Here is a 23,407-nt window from a genome sequence, read left to right as displayed (position 1 = left end):
CTTTTTTTTTGTATGAAAAAAACTTTATTTAGAAACACATTTACAACACATATGGATGGGGGGGGGGGGCGGGAAGTGCAGGGGGGAAGATGGACAGCTTATTTTTACTGTGAAATCTTTTTTTTTTTTTTTTTTTTTTTTAAAGTGGTTATATTACATACAAGCTTCACACTCAATGTTTGGTACATTTATGACATAATAGACGGCAAACGCTGCCTGCAACCTGGACAGGAGCCGACAGACGGGACGCTGCGTTCACGTCGCGTGGGACGAGAGGGACTTCATCTAAACCGTTTAAGACTGTCGTATGATTGCAGGATTGGTCGTTATTCTAAATCCGTTTATTTCCTTGATAGAAGGATTTTTAGGCACTTGTACACACTCCGTTGTATTTTTAAGCTTTCAGAAAAATCTCTCCCCATTTGTAAATTATGACTTGGATGTCGACGCTAACTGGCTAATACAGTAACTCCGGTGTGACATGAACCGGTGTTAAAAATTAAAAGTGACTTTTACTTTGAAAAGATTCCTGCTCCAGTCCCTGTTGCAGGTAAGGTCACACATCTGCGCCACCTGAGGACGTTACTCATATATTACAGTGTTCACAGTGTCCTGACTCAGTAGGTATATTAAACATTCTCTGCTAGAGATGCACCATACTTACATTATAGATTTAAGAGATTTGTTTGGGGGCTGGAGGGCAAAAATTGTATTTATTTGTCACCATTTGTTTTGCAAAAGCGAAGAAAAATCAAGCTGTGTTTTCCATTTTATTTACAATATACACATTTAATGATTGATTTATGAGTTTAGAGTCTTGTACCAGTCACTTGTATCAGTGCATCTCTATGTGCAGACAGTTTCACTGTTGTAGCACCCTGTAGCACAAAAAAACAAACCAGTAATATTGTGACGACAAATGGGAAAATATAAAATATACATTTTTCTTGAAAATAAAAAATAAATATTAATATATATATTTTTTAAATTAGCTACAGTAACAAGACACCCGCCACCGGTAATTTGTAGTTGGGGAATGTGAGGATAAGACTGTATGTGTTGATGTGTGTGTGTGTGTGTGTGTGTGTGTGAGGGGGGGGGTCTACATGTGTGGGCAGCCCTGCGTCCCTACAGCTCCGTGTACGGCGAGCGGTTTGGACAACATGGCAGGTCTGTGGTTGATGGTCGCTTGGCGGATGCAGCCCTGGAAGGCTGGCAGGCCGGCGGGGAGACCGGGTACTGTTACGCCATCTGGTGGACGGAAAGAGAGACGACATGTTAGAGAAGAAGCCACGAGACTCCGACTGCTTCTAACTGTATGATTGACAGGGTGCATCGTATAAAGTGGTGTTAGGGCCTCTGTGTAGACATTTTAATGACACTAAGGACAGTCAGTTGATTCATTTATTGACAGAAAATGATCATTATTAAAAGGCAAAATGCCAAACGTTGTTTCCACGTTCTGAGATGTAAGATTTTCCTACTTTTCTCTGTTTCATATTGTTGTAAAATAAAATATTTTCAGGATTTTAACTTCAGTTGAACAAAATCTATTTGAGGATGTTGGACTGAGTTCTAGAAAATTGTGATTTTTCACTATTTTGTGCCATTTTATAGACAGAAAGATGAACCAAATAATCAAAAAATGAATAAAAGAAAAGTTAATTGATAATGAAAACAATCATTTGTTGCAAAGCTAAAGAAATATTATGTATTATATTGTTTATTTAGGTTGACTTTGTAACATCTGTCCAGTGACAACAGATGTAAAATAGCTCCTTGGCTAACTGTGGCACATTTACAGCATGTTAATTAATGTGTGTCTGTGTTAAATAAACCAATAAATGAAAAAAATATGACAGAAAATGTTATATTAACAATATAAATATAACAATATAAATTATATCAGTGTTGCGTCAACATTCTGGCCTTCTCAGATTGATCTGCTTTGGCTCTTTAATATTCTACATGAGAAATCATTAAAGAGGATAAAACAGAGGAGTGTGTGTGATGCGCTGACCAGGTACTCCTCCGAGGTAAACGGTCTCCTTGGCCCCCGCTGAGCGGCTGTGTTTGGGGCCGACGCTGTGCTCGCTGGCTGCGTCCACATGGAGCTGCAGGATGTTGTTCTTCTTCACCACTGGAGACAAACGAACAACAACAACAGCAGCAGCGTTATAAATCATTATTATCTCAGCAGGACGACACCAATCCTTAAAAACACAGCGACGGTGTTATAAAACTGACCTGTGATGGTGTGCCAGCGTCCGTTACACAAAGCTTCTTCAGGCGTGAAAGAGGTAGAGAATTCACCTTTACCGCTGTTTACTGACACAATCACCTGCACACACAAAGTAATCTTAGGTTTAGGTTTTAGATTTTGTCCTGAAAAGAGAGATTAATTAAACACTTTCTTTTTTATTGACTTTTAAAAGAGCTGATAATTGCTTTGTCTATAAAATGTCAGTAAAAATTGAAAAATTCTTATTATTTCCCACAAACCAAAGTGTCTTTTATCCAACCAACAGTCAAGAACCAAAAAATACTCTACTATACTCTAAATACTAGTTTATTATCATGTATGACAAAAAATGCATTAAATCATCATATTTGAGAAAGAGGAACAAGCTAATTTTTGCCATTTATGCTTTAAAAAGTATTAAAACAATTATTTAATTATCAGAATAGTTGCTGATTAATCCTGCATTGTTGCAGCTCTAATTTCTTTCCTGACCGAATAAAAACAAGCGTCTCAGGTTGTTGTTAAGACCCTCGCTGCGGTGGTCTCACCTCTCCTTGACTCAGGACCAAACTCAGCTGTTGGTCAGGTGACGTCCCAGCATGCAACAGCAGCCCAGAGTCCGAGATGGGCCGAACCTCCAGCTGGATCTCCAGATCCCGACCCAGAACCAAGGACTCATCTGCAGGGAAGCAGAGAGACTTCAGTCAGGAAACAACAACACAGCACCACTCAAATAAAGAAAACAACAGAAGAAGAGTGATGCTAACTACCTATCGCGATGTGTCCTCCCTGTCCAGAGAAGTACGCTCCGGGCTGTAGAGGGTTTTGGAAGCAGGGCACCGTCCCCTGACTGTAAGCGGGGCTTCCCGCAGGGGCCTCGTTCAGTGTCAGATCCCTGACGCAACCGACAAAACCGCCGGAGCCCGGGGCCTAAAGGTTACAACAAAATGACACAGACATGAAGAAGAACAGATGTTCGATGAAGGTGCTTTGTCTGTCAGAGCAGAGACAATGTTGTAAATATTTTAAGAAGACCCGAGGGCCGAAACCTCATCTGAATAAAAGAGTATCTTTCTTTATTTGTTATTAATAATATAATGATGGTGATTGATGTAGGTGCATGGTGCATCTTTATAGATTTAAGCAAAAAACAAATAAATAAACATAAACAGAAGAAGAGTGGGGATGTTTTACCGCCAGAGAGGGCGGGACTCCTCCGACATATAAAGGCCCAGTGAGACGAGCTCGGTCTCCTCCAGGAACTCTCTTAGACTGAGCGCTGATACCGTCGACTATCAGACTGATCTTCTCTCCTTCACGCTTTATAAACACCTGAAGTGACAAACACAGAGAGAGAGAAGCAGAGAAGGTTAGATATGACAGAAACTAGACACAATCTTGAACAGCATATTTTTACAACCTCCGTCTCTATTTCCTGGTTTAGCCTAATCACGTGACTCTGGCGTTGTGACCTCACCGTGTGCCACTGGTCGTCGTTGTACTTCTTGTGGCTGCGCAGGCTGGCCTTCCTCTTCCCTCCGTCCAGTAAGAGCAGCAGGTGGCCGTCCGACAGGCTGAGTGACATCACGGCTCCTCCTCGATGCCCGCCGCCGGCTACGTAAAGCACCAAACCGTCAGACGCGTTGATCCTCACAGACATGGAGATGTGAGGCCTGACAGAGAAAGAGAGGTGATTAAATATTATTTAGAACATCTAAATCCCATTTTAGCAACTGATTTAAAGGACAGATTCACAGTTAGGAGCCCAAATGAACATTGAAACATGGTTCTCTTGCTGTAATCATTCCTCCTGTTCATACTGACCATTAGAAGATCCCTTCATAATGTAGTCTAATGTATTTAAAAGTTTATCTGAAGCTAATATGAAGCTTCAGTCGTCCAAATGAGTCAAATCAAGTAGATATCTTTCAATGTTACAGTGTTTTTAGTGTCAAAGTCCCTCTTTTTGTTACTATACTTCCACCGTAGGAAACACAAAGAGGGAATTTGATGCTAAAAAGACTGTAAATGTGTCAGATATCCACTTGATATGACTAACTCAGACTGCTGAAGCTGAATATAAGCTTCACATCAACTTTTAAATGACTGTGTGGACACACTGTGGATTTTATCCTCCATCACTTCCATTGAAAGCACATTTGAAGGATCTTTTAATATCCAGTATGAACAGGAGGAATGATTACAGCGAGGAAAACCTCTTTCACTGTTCATATGGACACCTGACTGTTGTTTTAAGACACACTTGAAAAATTGTGAACCTGCCCTTTAATTAACCCTTTCAGTCTACTTCACAACAAGCTGGAAAATACACATCTCTAACATTTAGTGCTCCTATAAAGTCAACGTGTTAGCAATAAAGCAAGTCATGCTTGTCTCCCCATGATGTATTTAAGTTGGGTTGGGTGTCCAACAACCACTTTAGGTAGGTAGTGTAAAAGGTTTATGAGAGTTTATATGCTGAAAGCCACTTCCTGCTTCTGCTGGAGACAATGTTGATGACTTAACCTTACTGTAAATGTGCCGAAACACTGAGCTAAAAGAGGTTAAAAAGCTCTGTACCTCCCTCAAGTATTAAAGAAATACACAACTATAATATATATATATAATATATCATAATAATGATACTTTTCTCAGTTGACATGAGAGAAAAAAAACATCTTGAGACACTTTCCCGCTCTCTCAATAACACAAAGGATCGTATTACTTCCTATCATATATTATATATTCTAAGTGTGTGTGTGTGTGTGTGTGTTGACACTCACATGGAGCTGAGCGAGCTGGGCAGAGAGTCGTATCTCTGGTAGCTGTGTGTGGAGCCGCTGAAGTGCGTCGCTCCGGTCTCCCGCTGCGACGTCTCCCCCTGACAGGACTCCCTGGTGTTACGGCTGCGAGACCCCGACGGCTTCTTGTGCTTACCCTGAGAGAGAGAGAGAGAGAGAGAGAGAGAGGATGTACCTTTAGTTTTTTTTAATTTCAGGTAGAACTGTATTTGTTCTGTGTGTGTGTGTGTGTGTGTGTGTGTGTGTGTACCTTGGGTTTGCTGCTGTGTTTAGGTGGAGCAGCCACGATCTGCTGAGGTTTTTTGGCAGCGGGACAGTCCAGAGGAACATTCACGTTTTCTTTTGTTTTCAGCAGGTTCAAAACCATCTGAGAAATCATGTCCCTGAAGACAAGAACGGCAGGTTATAACATATCAACACATCAAACACATCAATCACTTTCTCCTGTTCAGACCATGACGACGAGACTCTCCTCTCACCTCTTGATGAAGGCGTTGCTGATACATCCGGTGAGGTTGCCGAGGGTTTGGTCGGGCATTCCTCCCAGGTAGGTGCTGCCCTGCGTGGTCGACGTCACGCCACGTCCCAACCTGATAGTCTCCTTCCCTTTCTCCAGCACGTCGTCCATGTACAGGCGTATCCTGAGGGCGAGCGGTTAAGAGTCTCAACACGCTGGTTTGAAACTGGAAATGTACCAAAATTAAGATGTCATCATGTTGAAAAAAAGGAAATCCTTATGTCATCCTACCCGCTGTCGTTGTTGTAGATGGTGATGTAGTGGCTGTTGTCGTCGTTGTACGTCTTCTGCGTCTTAATTTCACTGTTACCGGCTCTCACCACGATATGGCCTTCATGCAAAAACACCTGACACACTCCGTCCTGTACACACACACACACACACGACAGCCACAGGTTTAAAGAATCGAGCTTTGTCACTTTTACAAAACAGAAAGAAAGAGAGAGACAACGAGGGAAACAGGAATTGTTGAAGAGGATCGTCCGACCTTATCGTGGTGGTAGAACATGAGTCCTTCCTTGTGTTCGGTTCTGAAGCCGAAGCCGGCGTGGAAGTCTTTCTTGATACTGGGAACGTTGGTCAGAGCCAAATCCAGGTAGCTCTTCCCGGAGAAATGAGCCTCACGAGCCACCTGCACACACACACACACACACACACACACACACACACACAACAGGTCAAGACACACTGTATTAGTATGTGTTTATCTGTGTTTATTTTCTCAGTGAGCAGATTTGTGTGTTACCTTTGGGATTATAAGAATGTCACATGGAAATACTTTGACTATTTGTAATCTCTTAAAGGGAAATATGACAGTTTCTGCAAGAACTGAAGTGTAATGAAAGAAAACTTGTAGGAAAAACTACTTAAAATGATTTTGCTTGATTTTATCAAGTGGAGAAACTTTCCAGATGTTGAAACTGACACACAAACATCACTGTAACTCATATATGTCAGATGGAGATATCTCAGGGAAAATACAAAGGGACATTCATGTGTACATGTCATCTTTTAAGCCATTCTCGGTAAACCTTTTGTCTAATTCTGCAAAATTTCTCCTGTTTCTGACCAGATCATGTACATGGATAACTTTAACCATCCCTACAGTCTGCTTGGAACTTGGCAAAACTGCATTTTCATACTATGAACCCTCAGCTTGGCAGAATTTACAAGATAAACTTCATTTGGAAACACTGCCTTCATATCATATATTCAAACGTTACTATATATAAATGTGTATTGATTCTGTGTCTTTTTATGTGACCTCAGAAGACAACATACATGAAAAAAACAGCATTTTTTTTCCCTTTCTATTGAAGCTGAATGCTGATCTGTGTTTTCTTACCAGCAGGTCGCTGTCACAGCCGAAGCTGACTCCGGAGCTCGTCATCCTCTTCAGGTCGATGTGAGAGTTCTGGGCCTTCACGTTCCTGAAGCAGCCCTTCAGAGAGCCCTGCTTAGGGAACTTAGACTTCAACCTGAAAAGAGACAAAGGCAGCATGAAACAGCATCTCAGAGAGTTTTTTTTACTTAACTTACAGTAAACCCCTCAAAATATTTCTACATTTAAAGCTGCATTGATTTTTTTTTTTAGGGAAGCAGACACAGAGCAACACAATCATCATAGTGAAGTCGTGTTTATGTCCAGTTTTCACTGGTTTCACTGGTTTGCTCTCTTCGAACTGGCTCTTGGACTGCTAAATGCTTCACTTTCTTCACCAGCTAGATGCTAACTGTATTGATTTGATTTCTATTGATTGGGACAGTGTGCAGTTTTAAACATTAAAGATGCACTGTACCGGAGTTAGCTCGAAGCTAATTAGCATCCGTAGTCCCCCACAATCAAAACATACAACATCACAACAATAAACAGTACAAAGCAAAAAAAAAAAAACAACAACTAAAAAACCCGCCAAAATAAAACAAAACAAAAAAAACTACACGTAACACACCATACAAAATACGAAGCTACACACAACAGCACATCACTTTCAATTAGAAATGAATTATGTGGTCACACAGCTGATCGGTCTTTAGTACACACATGTCTGTCTGCATTAGAGATTGATGGTTGATAAGAGTATTTTTCTTTGGGTTTACCACTGTTAACAACATCTTTCATCCATTATTAATATAAAAAATAATAATTAAAGGTGATCTAAAGACTAATAATAAATAACAACAAATAAAAATGGAATAAAAAGTTGATTTTACAAACTGAGAATGATTTTTTTGTCCATAGGAAGAAGGAAATGTGACAGAAAACTGTGACTGTACGTCCACTTACTTCTCCGGCATCTTGTCCTCCGGTACTCCTCCCAGGTAGTAGCTGCCGCTGAACGAAGGGATGTTCTCTGTGAAATGGTGGTTGTAGAGAATGTTGCGGTTGTTCCTCACCACGACACGGTCCGCAGGACTTCCACGCAGGATGATAATCTCCAGCTACAAATGCCACAAATATAAAACTTTAGTAATCAGCATAAAAGACAACTTAACAAAAGGACAAGCTTATATTTCAGGTATTTTATTCTATTTTATTTTAGTCTCTATACCTTTAATTGCTGGATTTTATAATACTTATGGGAAATTTGAATATATATATGGCATTAGAGCTGAATTTGACTAATAACATCAAGACATTTTTAGTAAAGAAGTGGAGAGTTTTTTGAAACAATCCTGGTGAAAATTGGTGCAGTTTGTGTGTTACAAGACAAAGACATAGCAGTGACAGACTCACAGATTTGGCGTCCGCGTCGCTGATCTTCAGGAAGTTCGATGTGGGATCTTTAGGCATGAGGTCCACCAGATCACCGCTGAAATCATAGAAAACCTTCAGTCTGCCCTGAAGCACCCCGAGACACAGGAACTGATTCTGGTGGAGGAGAAAGACACGAAAAAAACCAAAAAAACACTCAGTACATCCAACTTTTCATTGTTATCTTTTAACTGTACACTCAATATATTAATGATTATAATCCCACTAATACTGGACTTTTAAAGGTGATACTGATATTATTGATATTTCAGCTTAAAAAATCAAACATATATATATATATATATATATATATATATATATATATCAGCTAATATGAGTGTTTGAAACAGATGCAAAAGAGAAACAAACATTTTTAATCCCTTAAAAACATTTCTTCTCTAAACTACCGTACATATATCTCTGGTATTTCTGTACTGCAATTCCTTCTTCCTTATTGGCTGACATTTACAGTAATACTGACATATTAATCGCTCCATAATCAATTTATCATTCAAGCTCCTTATAAATAACAACATAACTCAACAGCAATGAATACAACACGATAAAAACACGAATATATGTATTAAAAACTGGACGTGTGTTTGAAAGTACATGTATATAGATGAGTTGATGCTGTGACTGAATGATTGAAAGGAGAAATTAATGAATAAATGGGTGAATGAATTAAATAAGGAATGGGATAGATGAATGAATGACTGGAGGAGTGAATGAATGAGTTCATGTGACAAATCTAGATAAAGAATGAACTTAAAGAATTGTTTTAAAAATGGATTAAATGAATGAACGGGTGAGTAAGTGAGTGGACTGTGGAGTTGGGAGGATTTCACAATTAATGAGTTCATTAATGAAAGGATGAACGAATGCATGAATCAGTTGATAATGTGACAGGAATGCAGGTAAATAACGTTTTTTTGGGAACAAACAGCTGAAGAGATTAATGAATGAATATTGATTAATGTGCCAATTATTTTCTTAATTACTTTTTCTTAACAAATGACATTCACAGCTTCTCAGAGGCCGTAGTGATGTTTTCAATTTGCCTCTAACTAAAGATATTCAATTTAGTGTCATGTAGGACAAAGAAAAATAGCAAATTCTCCAAATTCTCATATTTTAGAGGCAAGAAGCAGCAGGTTTCTGCCATTTTTGCTTGAAAAATGACAAAAAATTGATTGATTTTTCCGAGTTATCAATTAATCAAGCAATTGTTGCAGCTCTAAAATGAATGAAATCATGTAAAAGAGTAAAACAGATGTTAGAATGACTGACTGAATGATGGTGAAGTTGTGATGCATCAATGATCCAGAAACAAGTAATTTATTAAGAGAATGAATGAATGAATGAATGAATGAATGAAAGAGTGAGGTCTTTACCCCGTTCTGCAGCAGGAGCAGTATTCCGTTGTGCGAGAGCAGTTTGACTTCCTGTTCGAAGCGCTGCATGCGAGTCGATTCATCGGTGAAGGTGACGGTAGCGAAGCCGGTACCGTCGAAAAACGCTGCATCATTCACCCAGGCCTGAGTCAGCACCGGCTTCAACCTGTTTTCAGCATTTATATTCCATTAAGAAGATACGTAGAAAACACGCGAGGTCACACAAATACAGACTGGACCTCATGAGAGAAATCCAGGGTCAACATGCAGCAAAGATTTCAACTAAATACATTAAATGACAGTATGACACTGTGTGCACCGACCTGCCGCAAGGTCTGTCCGCTGTAGTGTTGAGTTTGAAGATCTTTTCAAAGTTGTACAGACTGAGCACCTCCTCGTTCAGCGTATCTAGCTCAATACAGCCCTTAAAGTTAGGCAGAGCGAGCGGGGCAGGAGGCTAAACACAGAAAAAAAGATGGAGTATGTAAGTTTAGTTGAAACAAACTGAATTATCTGCCTTGAAGAGTATGTTTTTACATTAATCAATAACAAAAATAACTGCTAGTTCCACCTTCAGTGTTTATTTTATGACTTCTAATTATTTCAGTGACTCCATAGGGAGTTTAAAGTTCAAAAATGTGTAAATGTGGACGCTCTCATAGGTCAAAGCAGTAGCTTTTATTTCACTTCTATGACTGTAGCAGCTGTGATGGAGCTTAACCTCATGACAAAATCACACAGTTGTGGTGGAAACTGTCTTTCCATGATCAAACAAACGTGCAAAGACAACATTTACGTCAATAGGACACAGTTCCCAGAGAAGTTGGGAAGGGGGATGATCAGTAACGTCATATTGTGAGAAATGTGGAAAATGCTGAGACAGTATTATTTCTAAGCTAGGTGCAACTGATATATGTTGGATTATTACCAGAGTGTCCAGGTCAAATGAGGTGGAGCATAGAAAATAAGCTCCACATTAGGAGGGGTTGTGAAAAGTATATAATATAATTAGGGATGCACGATATTATCGGCACGTCATCGGCCGATATAAGCTCTAAAATGAAATATCGGCATCACCCGTAATGAACATTTTCTGCCGATTATGAGAGGCCGATTTGTTGCCTTCTCCTCCGCCGCATAACTGTGCTTCCCTCCACGGACTGTTTCTCCCTGACGGTCCCGTTGCTTCCTCCGCAGGCCCCACTTCACTCAGCTGCCCGTCAGACCAGCTGCTTCTTCTAGCTGGAGGCTAGCTGGCTGTGCTTCCCGCCGGTCATGCTGATGCTAACGCTCTGCTAGCCTCTCAGCTAACGTTAGCCCCGGCTCTCTGTGTGGATCCAACCGGAGCACCGAGCCCTGGTTTGTTATTCAGGTTAAAGTGGGAAGAAGCAGCTGATCTGACGGGCGGCTGAGTGGAGTGCAGCCGGCGGAGGAAACACCGGGACCGTCAGGGTGAAACAGTCCGCGGAGGAGCTGCTATGTTCGGCTGCACAGATAGGTAACACCTTGGCTGACAGGATGTACCACTCTGTTGGAAAAAAAAAATCTTCTTTTTGGTTTATAACGGCGGTTGGCAACCAGCGTCATAAACTCAAAGAAAACTCTACTGCCCCACCCACTTGGCAGGTTCATTAAAGTTTTAATGCTGAGCTCCTGAACTCCAGTCTTCCTAAGTTCTTCCTTCATATATTGTCTTTCTTGATCATACTTAGTACAATCTATGCTTGCATGCATAATAGTCTCCTCAGCCAGTTGAAAAAAAATATGTGCATATATCGGCATCGGCAATTGGCCACAATGAGATGATTTATTGGCCCATCTGAAGATTTCCCAGGATACAGTCCTCCCTGTACTTACTTTGAAAGTGCTGGGGTATCCTCCAACGTAAAAGACGGTGTCGTTGGTCAAGAGGTTGAGCAGCCCCTGATCTCCTTTAGCATTCTCAGAGGCTTTGGTGACTCTTTGGTCGCCCTCAGTGGCTTCTGAAGACATGGACATCTGACCATACTGGAGGATCCTACAATCAGCCAGATAGAGAAGTAGAGACACATACACAATAAGGAGAACATATGTGGGAGTTTTGAAGGCTGATAATGATGTTCAGTATCATAACTTGCATATTGAACTTTTTTTGGCATAAATGTGTTTGAACAACATTTAGGGCAACTTTTGCCACTTTAAAAGTTAGACTAGTACTAATAATGATATCAGTCATAATGGAGATGAATATATTTATCAAAAAAACCCAATATCAACCCTTTCAATTGGTTTAACAGTAATAAAACAACGCAGCCACTGGAATGAAGACATTTCGCTTTGTGTTCAAAGGCACTAAAAGAGAGAACCAGGATATTTACTATTTCCCTGCAACTCTAGTTATTAAACATAAATGTGTTACTTTTCTTCTCTTCTGTGTATTTCAACTATTGTCGTCTTTCGTTATGGAAGAAAACTTTCAGAATATTGTGTCAAAATCCTCCCAAAACCAAAATGATGTGAAGAAGGAAACGACAAAAGTTGTCAATGAATGATAATTGCAAACATGTCTGTGGAAGAATGAAATCACATATGCACATATACATATTTAATTGCTCTATTTTCTTTTACAATTATCTGTTATGCACGTATATGTCTTTATGCTCGTATTCGTATACATACGCATGTCTTTGTGAAGCACTTTGGTGCAAAACCTGTTTGCTTTTAAAGTGCTATTTAAATAAAATAAACTTTAAACTTAATTGTGTGTGTTACCTCTCCAGTACTACGTTGTTGAAGTTCCCGTTAGACTTGACGTCTTCAGGCATCTGCACCTCAGCAGTTTGTCCTCCGACGTTAAAGTACCAACGCAGTCTCTTCCCCTCCAGCGTCATGCCCAGGAACTCCTTATTGGACTACAAATACCAGACAGCACAGTTGTCCAAATCAATGCACAGGTACTCCTTACTGGATATTAGTCGCTTTGGAAATCAAAAGTTCACAAAATGAACGTGACGTCCAGAGTGGCACATGGATCATTTAATACTATAACTACACATGTTGCCACGGTGATGCTTACATCTTTGTTGCCGAGGTAGAAGACAAACTGTTTTGTGCCGTCGTCCTGCCGCCTGGCCCGCGCCGCCTCGGGCAGGGTGATGTAGAACTTGAGGGAGGTGTAGGCAGCCAGGTCAGCCAGGTTAGACGGAGTACGAACCTGAACGCCGGACTCCCCGTTAAACTTCACCGGCACGCTCACCTGGACGCGAGGCGGGAGCGACAGGAAGAAAAAACATTAGAGGCTGCTGTTGGGAAAAGATGTTTTAACTTTAAATGTTATTTATGTGTGTGTGTGTGTGTGTGTGTGTACCTTGCTGGCAGCGTTGCGCGCCTGCTGTATGAGCTGTCGGATGCGGTTGATGTTCTCAGAGATGTTTGGCATCTGAACCGAGTGATTCTGCAGTTTATCCAGCTTCTTCATGAGCACGGGAATAGTGTCACCTAGCATGTTCACTACAGGGAGAGAGAAAGTCAAGAGTTACATCACTGTGGCTCCACTCACACTCCGTTGTCATGGTAACTAATAACTGTATTAGAATAAGATATCTGGAATTAATTAATGCAAAAAAAACCCAACCCAGAACAGTTTCACTTTTCAATGTCTTTCATGTAGTAGATTTGTGGTTAAAAACATATAAAGAAAATGTAAAAATCCACGTCAAACTCCTGACTTACTGTTTTAAATACAGTGAAAGACTTAAAATGCACTTTCAAACAATGATAGAAACTGTGGAGTGTTGCGTAAAAAATTCCAGTTACTTAAAAAAAAACCTGCACAATGTACAGACTTTGTTTTTAATCATACATATAAATACATCATATGCAACACATGTAAATTGATTGTTATGTGATGTAAATACTGTTGTTATTGAGAATGTCACTATTTATTATGAGCTTTATTTAATTTAATGTATCTTTGGTAATGATATGTTATATGATAATGTTATTTTTTAGTAGAAAAGCACAAATTAGCCTTGGCTAGAAATCCTATATGCAAATATATCTGTTAAATGTTATTTTAACCTGATACAATGGTTTTTTTGCATCGTCCCTGACAAATAAACTAATAAATAAAAAAAGGATAGAGAGTTAAGCCCCCTAAGGCAAATTTATGATTTCCCAATAAGGTTAAGGACTTATTGGGTATGTGGCACACTTACTGATTTAGATTTTAAGTGTAGAGATAAGAAAATTAAATATTCACACAGAAAGAAGAACCGACACTGACAGAAACTGCTTAGGAGGCGATCATTTACTGAAATAAATCATTTCCGTAGTGATACACATTCATAAGTCTTTACCAGTCTTGTTGGCCTCCATCAGAGCGTTGTTGATGTCCTCGTTGGTGACGTTGGCGTCGCCGTAGGTCTCCTGCCATTGGTCCAGCTGCTCTTTGATGGGACGCAGGGCATCGTTGACTTGCGTCGCCGTGGTGTTGGCCTGATCCGCCGCTCGCTTCGCCTCGTCGATCTCCTGACTCACATCTGTTCGTCGCGGGGAGAGAACATAACAGATAACAGATGTTTTATGAAACGTCACACACTGGTGCTGGAACTTCAAAACTAATATATAAAAATCTTTGTCTTGACTTCTGCAGAAAATATTATTCAATGCACCGGCGTTTCCTTGTGCCTGGTCCCGTTGATTATTATACCAGATGTATCTTGTTGACTAACCAGCTAATCTAACAATAAGCAGCCTGAAACTTCTTTGCATTAAATAATTTTATCTGCATAAGTCCTGGTGTGCAGATTTTTTTAGTTTGGCTTATGTAAGAATGGATAAATGCCAGATTTGTGTTTATGGATGATTTGATCACTACTTACAGATATTTAAAGAGCATTATGAAATGATTATTATTATGTAAATTTAATACTGCATGCATTAATTCTGATCCTGGTAGGCATCTTCATCTAGTCATTTTCATCTTACTGTACAAATAAACAGACTAAAAACACTAAAATGTGATATTTTGTTGTTGTTTTTTTTTTATTAAAAAAAAAAAAAGTTAAATCTCATATGCTCTAATGTACGAACTGTTTATATCATGTTTACTGCTGGAAGAAACTGTTAAACTGTTTTGTTTTTTTCTGAATTTGTGTGGTGGATGTTTGTCAGACGTCTTAAAGACTAAAATCCTTCAGCTTTTATATCTCCGAACACACGTTTAGCTATATTTTTGACATCTAGCTCCTCTTAAATTTGAATACACATCTGTCTGCATATGTGTGTGTGTGTGTGTGTGTGTGTGTGTGATGAACGTGCGTACTTGAAGTGAAGTTGAGGTTTCTCTGAACCGTCTCCAGGTCCTTCATCACTTGAACCTTTTTGGTTTTGGCGTCTTCCAGTCGCTTCTGAGCATCTTCTAGTTGCGGCTTCAGGTCTGTGCAGCGGACAAAAAACAAAATAAAACACTTCAACTACAAAAACATCTAAATTTATTAAAGAAGGAGATGAAAGGGACAGTCTACAGGACTCTAACTTTTGCTTTATTTCATGACATGTTTACCGTTGTTGAGTTCGTCATTTAGCTTTTCAACTTCATCCTTCAGCTCCAGACTGTGGTTCCTCAGAGAGTCGGCGATCTGACCGAGGTCCTGGTCCTTTATGTTCTGCACACAAACACACATAAAACATTTAAAAGTTCTTTGAGTTGAGTTCATTGGTGCATGTGTGTGTGCTCATATGAATGCATTTGTGTGTGTTTGTGTGTGTGTGCTGTACCTCCAGTGCGTTGGTGGCAGCCTTGTCAGCCATGTTGGCGGCCTCCTCTGCCTCCTTGATGCTGTTGATGATCCTGTTGTAGGCTTGTGTTACGTCCACAAATTCATCCTTCTTGGTGTCTGCAACGAAACTGCAGACGGACAAAGACATCCAGAAACAATGAAAGTCATTTTAATTAAAATCTATATAAAGGAGGTTTAATTAAACAAGTGCACTCAGTGGAGGATGTATGTAATGCGGCAACAAGATTACATTGCTGCTGCCTCATTAAGACATAATTTACCTGTTGAATTATGTCACCACAGTGTTCAGCAGTGCAGCAGGTCTCTCTTACCTGGACAGGTTCATGGCTAAAGCGTTCAGCAGCTCAGCGTGTTTCTCCGCCGCCTCCACCAGGGGGATTTTGGAGTCAACCCAAGCAAAGTCCTGCACTTTCTTTGCCAACGGCGTCCTGGCGCCGTCCAGCTGGGCCATCAACCGCTCATATTCCTGAGAGGGAAGAGAGAGACGTTTAAAGTGTTAAAATAGAAGAGAGGATCACTGTACTGAGCCTGATAACACTTGTAATCATATAACAAGGTTGTGTGAAAGGGAATCTGTTTTACTCTGGATGTAGAGTCAACCAGGCTGTTCTTTCACATTAAGTGGAGCTTAGCCGTGACACAAAAACCTGCTGTAACCTCATCCACCAAAAACACGAGCAAACTTTACACAAAAAGATGAAGATGCAGGGCAAATAGAGAAAATCAAAAAAGTATTTCAGCACACCAGGATACTGGAATTTACACTATTTTACTACGGGATTAGATTAAAAAACAAAAGGAGCGAACTACGCGTTTCACACGTTGCTTCATCAGATTCACTCTGTGCAAATTGTGTTACAGCAATTTTTTACTTATCTGTTAAAAAACAATCAATGCAACTTGAAATACTGACTTTTTTTAACACCTAATAACAAAATATACAAAGTGAACACAAGGAAGTGCATGTAGTACTTGTAATTAACACTATGTAAATGTAATTGCAAATATAAAAACAGTCTTTTGAAGTTACTAATTACATTAAACAGAAATCAGTGTTGGTGTCACTTAGATTACATTTTTGAACATTTGCTAATATTGTTAGTAAGTATACTGCATGCTCAGTAAAATGCTTTTGTCCCCCCACAGTAACGTGCATGCAGTTGTAGATTATTATTATTATTATTATTATCATGTTGTGTTGAAATCATTGAACCAATCAAAATTTGCGTTTGTGCACGTTCTAACCTCTTTGGAGTCGTGCAGCATGGACAGCAAATCGTTGACCTGGGCTACGTCGTCTTCAGCCATGTGTAGCTGATCGGTCACCTCCTTCTGCTTGGACAACAAGTCTTCTATCCTCCTCTGGGAAAGAAAGAGAGTCAGTATCATTTAAGAATCGGTGTCTTCTTCTTCTTCTAGGTTGTTCTTGTCGGTTTCCAAACTCACCTTGTTGTCCTCCAACGTTTTCTCGTTGATATTGTTGATCTCTGCGGCTCTGGCGGTTTTGTTCACGGCTTCGTTCAGAGCATCTCGGAGGTCCATCATTTGAGAGTGGAGGCGGTTCAAACGGTCTTTGATGGCTTTGACCACGTCATCGTTTCCTGCCTGACGACCCACCAACTCTTTGTTAACACGATCCAACACTAGCAAGAGAGAAAAGGAGACACGGCTTGAGGAAGAGATCACACTCACAGCTTTGGTTTTGCTCTCTTGGGTTGAACTGCTGCAAAAAATGGAAAACTTGACTTTGTGTCATTTTTGCATTTGAGTTTAGAGGTTAAAATACATTAAAACCACATTTTTGGGATAGTTTTATGCAGCTTCAAGTAAGAACGTCATGTTTGTTTTGCTTTTTAAAAACTGTGAAACATGAAGAAGTAGAGAGAAGAAAGAGCACTTAATGCAACTATAGTCAAAGTAAAATAGAAACAGACATGTAGGTTACAGTAATAGTGCAACAGTTGAGAGGTATTGTCCTTGGGGAAATTGACCTACATGATAAAATATAATTACTTGACAAAATTATATCATATATCATATAATCAATAAAAGACTGAAATATGTTGTAAAAGGTTTCACTCTCATTTCTCAACCAATATGTAATTTTTCTAGTTTGATCCAACTGACATGTTGTTCTTCTTAATTTCCATTTTAGTGTTACACAGTTTCTGGATTCCTGTAAACTTTGCATTGTCACAACGTCTCAGGTTTAAATCGGTGAAGTTAACTCGCAGGCAAATTTCAGGGTCCACTGGGAAATTAATCTCATGGATTTGTGATAAAATATTTGCACGTATTCTTCCAAAAACTGTATATTTTGGGGCAAGAAGCAGGAAAGTTCCTTCATTTAAAACCACATCTAAAGCAGACAGCTTTAAGTTATGATCTTATTTATTTATTTATTTATTGGGATCATGTACAGTGTTAAACATAAATGTTATATTTCGATGGCCGAAGAGCAAAACCTCCTAGCTTAAAAAATGAACTTTTTTGAGAAAACTTGTTTAAAAAAAACTTGTTGTTTTCTTGCAGAATGCTATTTATTACATAATACACTGTTTTTGGACTATATTACTATATTATGTGGTTACGGTATGTTTGTATGGTTATTACAGTATTGTTAACACATAATATAGTAATATAGTCCAAAAACAGTGTATTATGTATTGGGTATCCTTAACAAATAACATTCTGCAAGAAAACAGCAAGTTTTTTTTAGTTTTCTCAAAAAAAAGTGTTTCAGATAGGAGGTTTTAATTTTCGGCCATCGATTTGTGTAATTTATATGGAATCAGTTAAAGCTGATGTAAAACAACTGGTCGACACCCCAAACTAGTAATTTTTTGTGTAAACAAATGTGCTCTTGTTCAGGTAAAACAAAAGAATATTCGTCATCTTACATTTTTGATCTATTTAAAGATCAATTTTGTCTACTTTCCTCTTTTTGCTGCAACTGAGAATCTGTAAAAGTGTTCCTGATGAGATGAGATCAGTCTAGGTTTAATATTCTATGTTTATAAGGGTTATAAAACTGAAAACAGAAGGATAAATGTGCAGGAGGAATCATAATGTGTCCATACAGTAAGTGATTTGTGGATGTACGTGTTTCTCCGAGCGAATAAACTCACATTTCTCCGCCTCCGTCTTCTCTTTGTCGGCCAGTTTCTTCTGTCCCACGCAGCTCCTGAACCTCATCTCCCTCAGCATGGCCTGCACCTCCCTCATCATCCTCTCCCTGTCACCGTCGTCCTGATTCGAGTCTGTGTCGTTCAGTGACGACCTGTTCGCCATATGCATGATGTCTGCAGAGGGATGGGAGCATCACAGTCAGTCAATCAATCAATCAATCAATCAATTGGTCAGTGTTTGTAAATTAACCTTCTTTTCAAAGGATGGAAATTACAAAAAAATGTTTTGAAGCTTAGATGAGCTTCTGACATTGTACACATCAAAATGTTATCAATAATTTAAAGAACAAGTATCCTGGTTGATCTTAGGCAATATATTATTTTAAAGCAGACGTTCAGATCTTTGGTTTGAAGAAAGATTAACTTAATATTTTCCATTTTTTAAATCATGCATTAACTGTTTCAAACTTTTAAACTCAAAATGTTTAGTTTTTTGTATTGTAAGTGTGATTTTACCTCATAGTTACATATCAAAAACCTTGCATGTATGGGAAAAATCCCTCCTCTAAGCCTTTTCATGATATCAGTGATGTATTATATTGTATTATTATAATGTTTTTAGTCATATCTGATGCTCTGACCTACCGTTTATATCCTTGGTCATGTTGTTGATGAAGGACAGCAGGTCTTGCGCCCTCTGGTGTGTGTTAGTGGTACTGTCACGCAGCTCACCCACTCTGTCTGTCGTCGCTTTTGTCTGAAAACACCAAAACAGCACTTTAAGTTTTCAATAACAACAGACACATTTACGACATGTTCATTTCACATTTCATGGTGGCGTTAATGTTTCTAATAGAGGGTGAAGGTGGATTTATGGCGGAAAATGTTCCTTGTGTTTATCCTGGTGGTGAGCATGTGGGTAAAATTAATATCCCAATAATTATTAAAGCAGTATCTCATACAGTATGTTAAAAGTTAAAGGTTATATTGTGTTTTCTAAAACACTAAAATAAAAAGACAACATATTCTCAAGTATTTATGATCTCATACAGATATTAATGAATCTATTATTCATTTAAAAGGTAAGAATTACTAACCATAATATCTTGAGGAGAAGAAGAAGAATATAATCAACAATAATATTCAATTATTAATTCAAATAGTCCTACAATTCACATTTTAGTGAATAGTGTGTGTGTGTGTGTGTGTGTGTGTGTGTGTGTGTGTGTGTGTTGGTGACATCAGTGATCACACACCTTGTTCTGCAGTTCATCAATGTCAGCGTTGATGTTCATAATATCAGAATCCAGCAAGTCGGCGCGGCTCCTGCTGTCATCCAGTGTACTGTTGTAGTTCTCTATGGCCCGCTGGAATCATGGGAAAATTAGTTTATTAGAATAGCTGCTTACAATATGGCACCAACATCAGCATCACTACAGCTGCATCATTAGTGTGTAGTGTGTGTGTGTGTGTGTGTGTGTGTGTGTGTGTGTGGACTCACAGCGATTTCCTCCATAGATTTGTTGAGATTGTCCAGCTGAGCCCAGACGATAGAGCTGGCGTTCAGATTGGTCAGCTGACCGGCTACTGAGCGGAAGTCGTCGTTCATTTTGTCCAGATCCTCCAACAGGACGACGACGCAGCTGTCACACACTGCAAAAGTAACAAACACACACACACACACACACTTAATTCCATTCCTACACATCACTTTCTAGGAAATTGTTCAGTTCTTGTTGGAAGTTTGATGGTATTATTTTCTCACTTTCAAACATATTTGGATTTTCCCCTCAGTTGCTGTCATCACGTGTGTGTGTGTGTGTGTGTGTGTGTGTGTGTGTGTGTGTGTGTTTGAGTGTTTAACGTACGTTCACAGTGCATGCCGTGATGATGTTCTGTAGGTACGCTGTATTTGTTTGAGCAGGTGTCACACTGTTTTCCCGTCATCCCGTCAGGACAGCGACACTCTCCCGTCCGGGGGTCACAGCGACCTCCTCTACAGTCGCACTCTGGAGGAGCAAAAACCACGTCGACATGAACAAACAGTTTGATTAAATAAAAGTAGCCACTGCAAATCAAGCTACATGGAAGCTACATTAAAGCTGTTGGGTGTTCACACAGCCTCTGGGGTTTGCATCTGAATATGAAATGAGTAAACTCTAATAACTATTGGCTGCAGTTGGAATTTGGACCATGTGGGCTCGTTTTTTAAGCACACAAACTGTGGTCTGATTAACTTTACAAAAATATTTTACTAAGTGCTTTAACAAACAAAATAAATAAAAAAACATTATTGTTTAATAGCACAGAATTTGCACAAAAATGAAATGAAATGAAAATAATATGAACAGAGGTTAAAAATATCATCACGTGTAGCCTGAGCAGACATTTAAAAGCTACTACATTTCACTCGAAATAGAAGTTTATTGCTCTTTTGTTATTATTACACCTGGCGATATTTTGCATAAACTTATGGCACTGGATGAACACCTCTTTAACATATTTCTGGCATCACACTAAAAAGCTGCAGGCAAACCCTTCAAAAAATAAACTGTATGGTGAAACTGATCTTTACTTTAAGATGACGATATGATTAACATGTAAAATACAGGAGAAAATGGACTGAAAGACCCTTTTTCTTTATAAGTATCCTGCTGTCCATGTCAACTAACTCTTTTTGCCTGTATCTGTATTAATAAAAATAAAGTGACAAAAAAAAAAAAGTAAACAGAGATGCACGATGTTAACGAATGTGTGTTAACGTGTCTCTGTATGTCACGTATTCACTCACTCTTGCATCCGTTGGGTCCGTAGTCCCAGTATCCAGGAGCGCACTGTCTGCAGTTGGGTCCGTTGACTCCGGGCTGACAGGCGCACTGACCGTTCCGAGGGTCACACGGCTGGACGAGAGCCGCCGAGGCGTCGCAGTCGCACTGACGACAGCCGGAGCACGAGTCGAAGCCGAAGGAGCCGTCCTGATGAACAACAGCGCGACAGATTCAGGCGTGAGGCTTAATTGTGGCAACATTTACTTCCAGTGAAGAAGACGCAATTTAAAGCACCTGTGTATCAGGTTTTATTTACATTTCATATATTTCAGATTGTAGCTTGCTAGAGGGAACATTTTGGTTTGGTTTGTCTGTTTCTTTTAAACCGACAATACTGCAGACAACACTGGAAAGACACCTTTACACAAACAGATACATTTATCATCTGTATCACCCTATTTGAGATATTTGTATTCTGATGCAACTTTGCAAAAAAACAAGAAGCTTCTTACTGTTTTCTGTGTTGTTTCTTAATAAATAAGAATGAATTATATTTTCAGTTTTGGAATTTATAATCCGCATTGAGGATAAATTACCTCACAACGGTCGCAGCGCGGTCCGGTGACTCCTGGTTTACAGCGACACTGTCCAGTCTGAGGGTCACATGACTCGGTACCACATGGAGAACAACTGCATCCTGTGAGACAAAAAGAAAAACACACACACAGCTCTTTAAAATGATAATAAATCTTTTTTAAACTTTATCTGTAAGCTAGCATTAATCAGAGTCCTTATTTCATCACTGACTATTATTCTTGTTAAATAAAAGCTCAAATAATCATAATGTGATCAAATGAACATGTTTGCAGCTGAGTGACTTGTTTCTGCTCTGTGGGGGAGACTGAACCGGACTCACTGGTGCAGTTTTTGGCGTTGATGGCGTCTCCGTAGTAACCGGGAGCGCAGATGTCACAGTGAGGCCCGGCCGTGTTGTGCATGCAGCTCAGACACTCGCCGGTCAGCGGGTGACAGTCTGTGAACAGCATGTTTGGGTCGGTGTTGCCGTGGCAATGGCACGGCTGGCACCTGCTGCCGAGCACCATGGGGTTGCCATAGTAACCGGGGGCACACCTGTGTAAGAGGGCAGTAGTTAATTCATCTGCATAGCACATGGTGTTTATGTAGGTTTACTTTTATCCTGTTTAAGGTATGTTTACATCTTACTTATACAGTATATTTTAGTGTTTTTAGTGCTTCAACTTTATGTTTTGTGTCCTGTTTCAAGTTTGTTTATTTTTGTGTTTGTTGTATGTTCTATGTTTCTTGGTGAATATGTGCAAAGTGTGTTATGTGTAGGTTGTTTTTATGACAGAATAAAACCAAAACAAGCCATATATTTAGGAAAGATGGCATGTGTTCATGAGATAGCTTCAAGGATCAAGTAAGATCAGAGTACAGAGGTAACTATTGTAGTGCTCTTAAAAAAAGATACTTATTGAATTTAATATACTAGAACAAAAAGGTATAAACTATTTAAAAAATAAGCAAACACAAAAGAACACAAAAACAAAACTTTTTCAACTCTAACTTTTACAAAGCATCTTTAAGAGGCAAAACGTACTTCAACACATACTGTATAAGGAACTACTGACCTTTAAAAGGGAGTTTTATTAATTTATATTGTTGAGAACAAACCTAAACTGTGTTGAGGAGGCTGTTTACCTTTCACAGTTTGGTCCAGCATAACCCGGCATACACAGACACTGCATCCTGTCCTGTTTCTGCACACAACCTTCTGCAAAACTACACAGAGAGAGAGAGAAATGAGGAGTTATTGACACATATATAGTCCAGTAAAAAGGACTGTCAGAAGAGAGATTATTACTGTAAAGCTGATGACATGAATTGTGAGACGACAGGAGGACGAAGAGAGAGGGAGATGATTGTCAGGTGTCAGAAGAAAGAGGGATCTGGAGAGGATGAGAGAAGTAATAAAGAGGAAGACTTGAAGAGAGGGTG

General features: G+C 39.4%; 1 protein-coding gene across 2 annotated transcripts in view; it reads right to left on the bottom strand.

Moving 5' to 3' along the window:
- Positions 1–107: 107 nt before the first annotated feature.
- The window catches only part of lama5 (laminin, alpha 5), a 120,474-nt gene continuing 97,174 nt past the window's right edge, over positions 108–23,407 (bottom strand). For both annotated transcript variants that reach the window (XM_044351374.1, XM_044351373.1), the window contains exons 44-80: positions 23,111–23,191; positions 22,305–22,519; positions 21,985–22,085; positions 21,412–21,595; positions 20,489–20,629; positions 20,122–20,273; positions 19,877–19,987; positions 19,266–19,377; positions 18,621–18,794; positions 16,939–17,135; positions 16,738–16,854; positions 15,804–15,958; positions 15,470–15,599; positions 15,255–15,357; positions 15,015–15,128; positions 14,047–14,229; positions 13,056–13,198; positions 12,765–12,944; positions 12,461–12,600; positions 11,567–11,726; positions 10,033–10,166; positions 9,710–9,875; positions 8,298–8,432; positions 7,848–8,002; positions 6,906–7,038; positions 6,048–6,191; positions 5,792–5,922; positions 5,523–5,684; positions 5,294–5,426; positions 5,026–5,180; positions 3,720–3,915; positions 3,437–3,574; positions 3,013–3,172; positions 2,791–2,921; positions 2,248–2,341; positions 2,021–2,140; positions 108–1,251 (exon numbers count right to left, since the gene is read on the bottom strand). In XM_044351374.1, coding sequence (XP_044207309.1) covers positions 1,103–1,251; positions 2,021–2,140; positions 2,248–2,341; positions 2,791–2,921; positions 3,013–3,172; positions 3,437–3,574; positions 3,720–3,915; positions 5,026–5,180; positions 5,294–5,426; positions 5,523–5,684; positions 5,792–5,922; positions 6,048–6,191; positions 6,906–7,038; positions 7,848–8,002; positions 8,298–8,432; positions 9,710–9,875; positions 10,033–10,166; positions 11,567–11,726; positions 12,461–12,600; positions 12,765–12,944; positions 13,056–13,198; positions 14,047–14,229; positions 15,015–15,128; positions 15,255–15,357; positions 15,470–15,599; positions 15,804–15,958; positions 16,738–16,854; positions 16,939–17,135; positions 18,621–18,794; positions 19,266–19,377; positions 19,877–19,987; positions 20,122–20,273; positions 20,489–20,629; positions 21,412–21,595; positions 21,985–22,085; positions 22,305–22,519; positions 23,111–23,191 — 5,329 coding nt within the window. In that variant the 3' untranslated portion in view covers positions 108–1,102. The remainder of the gene's footprint in view (positions 1,252–2,020; positions 2,141–2,247; positions 2,342–2,790; positions 2,922–3,012; positions 3,173–3,436; positions 3,575–3,719; positions 3,916–5,025; positions 5,181–5,293; positions 5,427–5,522; positions 5,685–5,791; positions 5,923–6,047; positions 6,192–6,905; positions 7,039–7,847; positions 8,003–8,297; positions 8,433–9,709; positions 9,876–10,032; positions 10,167–11,566; positions 11,727–12,460; positions 12,601–12,764; positions 12,945–13,055; positions 13,199–14,046; positions 14,230–15,014; positions 15,129–15,254; positions 15,358–15,469; positions 15,600–15,803; positions 15,959–16,737; positions 16,855–16,938; positions 17,136–18,620; positions 18,795–19,265; positions 19,378–19,876; positions 19,988–20,121; positions 20,274–20,488; positions 20,630–21,411; positions 21,596–21,984; positions 22,086–22,304; positions 22,520–23,110; positions 23,192–23,407) is intronic.

Source organism: Thunnus albacares, chromosome 5 (genome assembly GCF_914725855.1).
Source record: "Thunnus albacares chromosome 5, fThuAlb1.1, whole genome shotgun sequence".
NCBI classification, from domain to species: domain Eukaryota; kingdom Metazoa; phylum Chordata; class Actinopteri; order Scombriformes; family Scombridae; genus Thunnus; species Thunnus albacares.
This window is presented reverse-complemented; position numbering and strand designations above follow the sequence as displayed.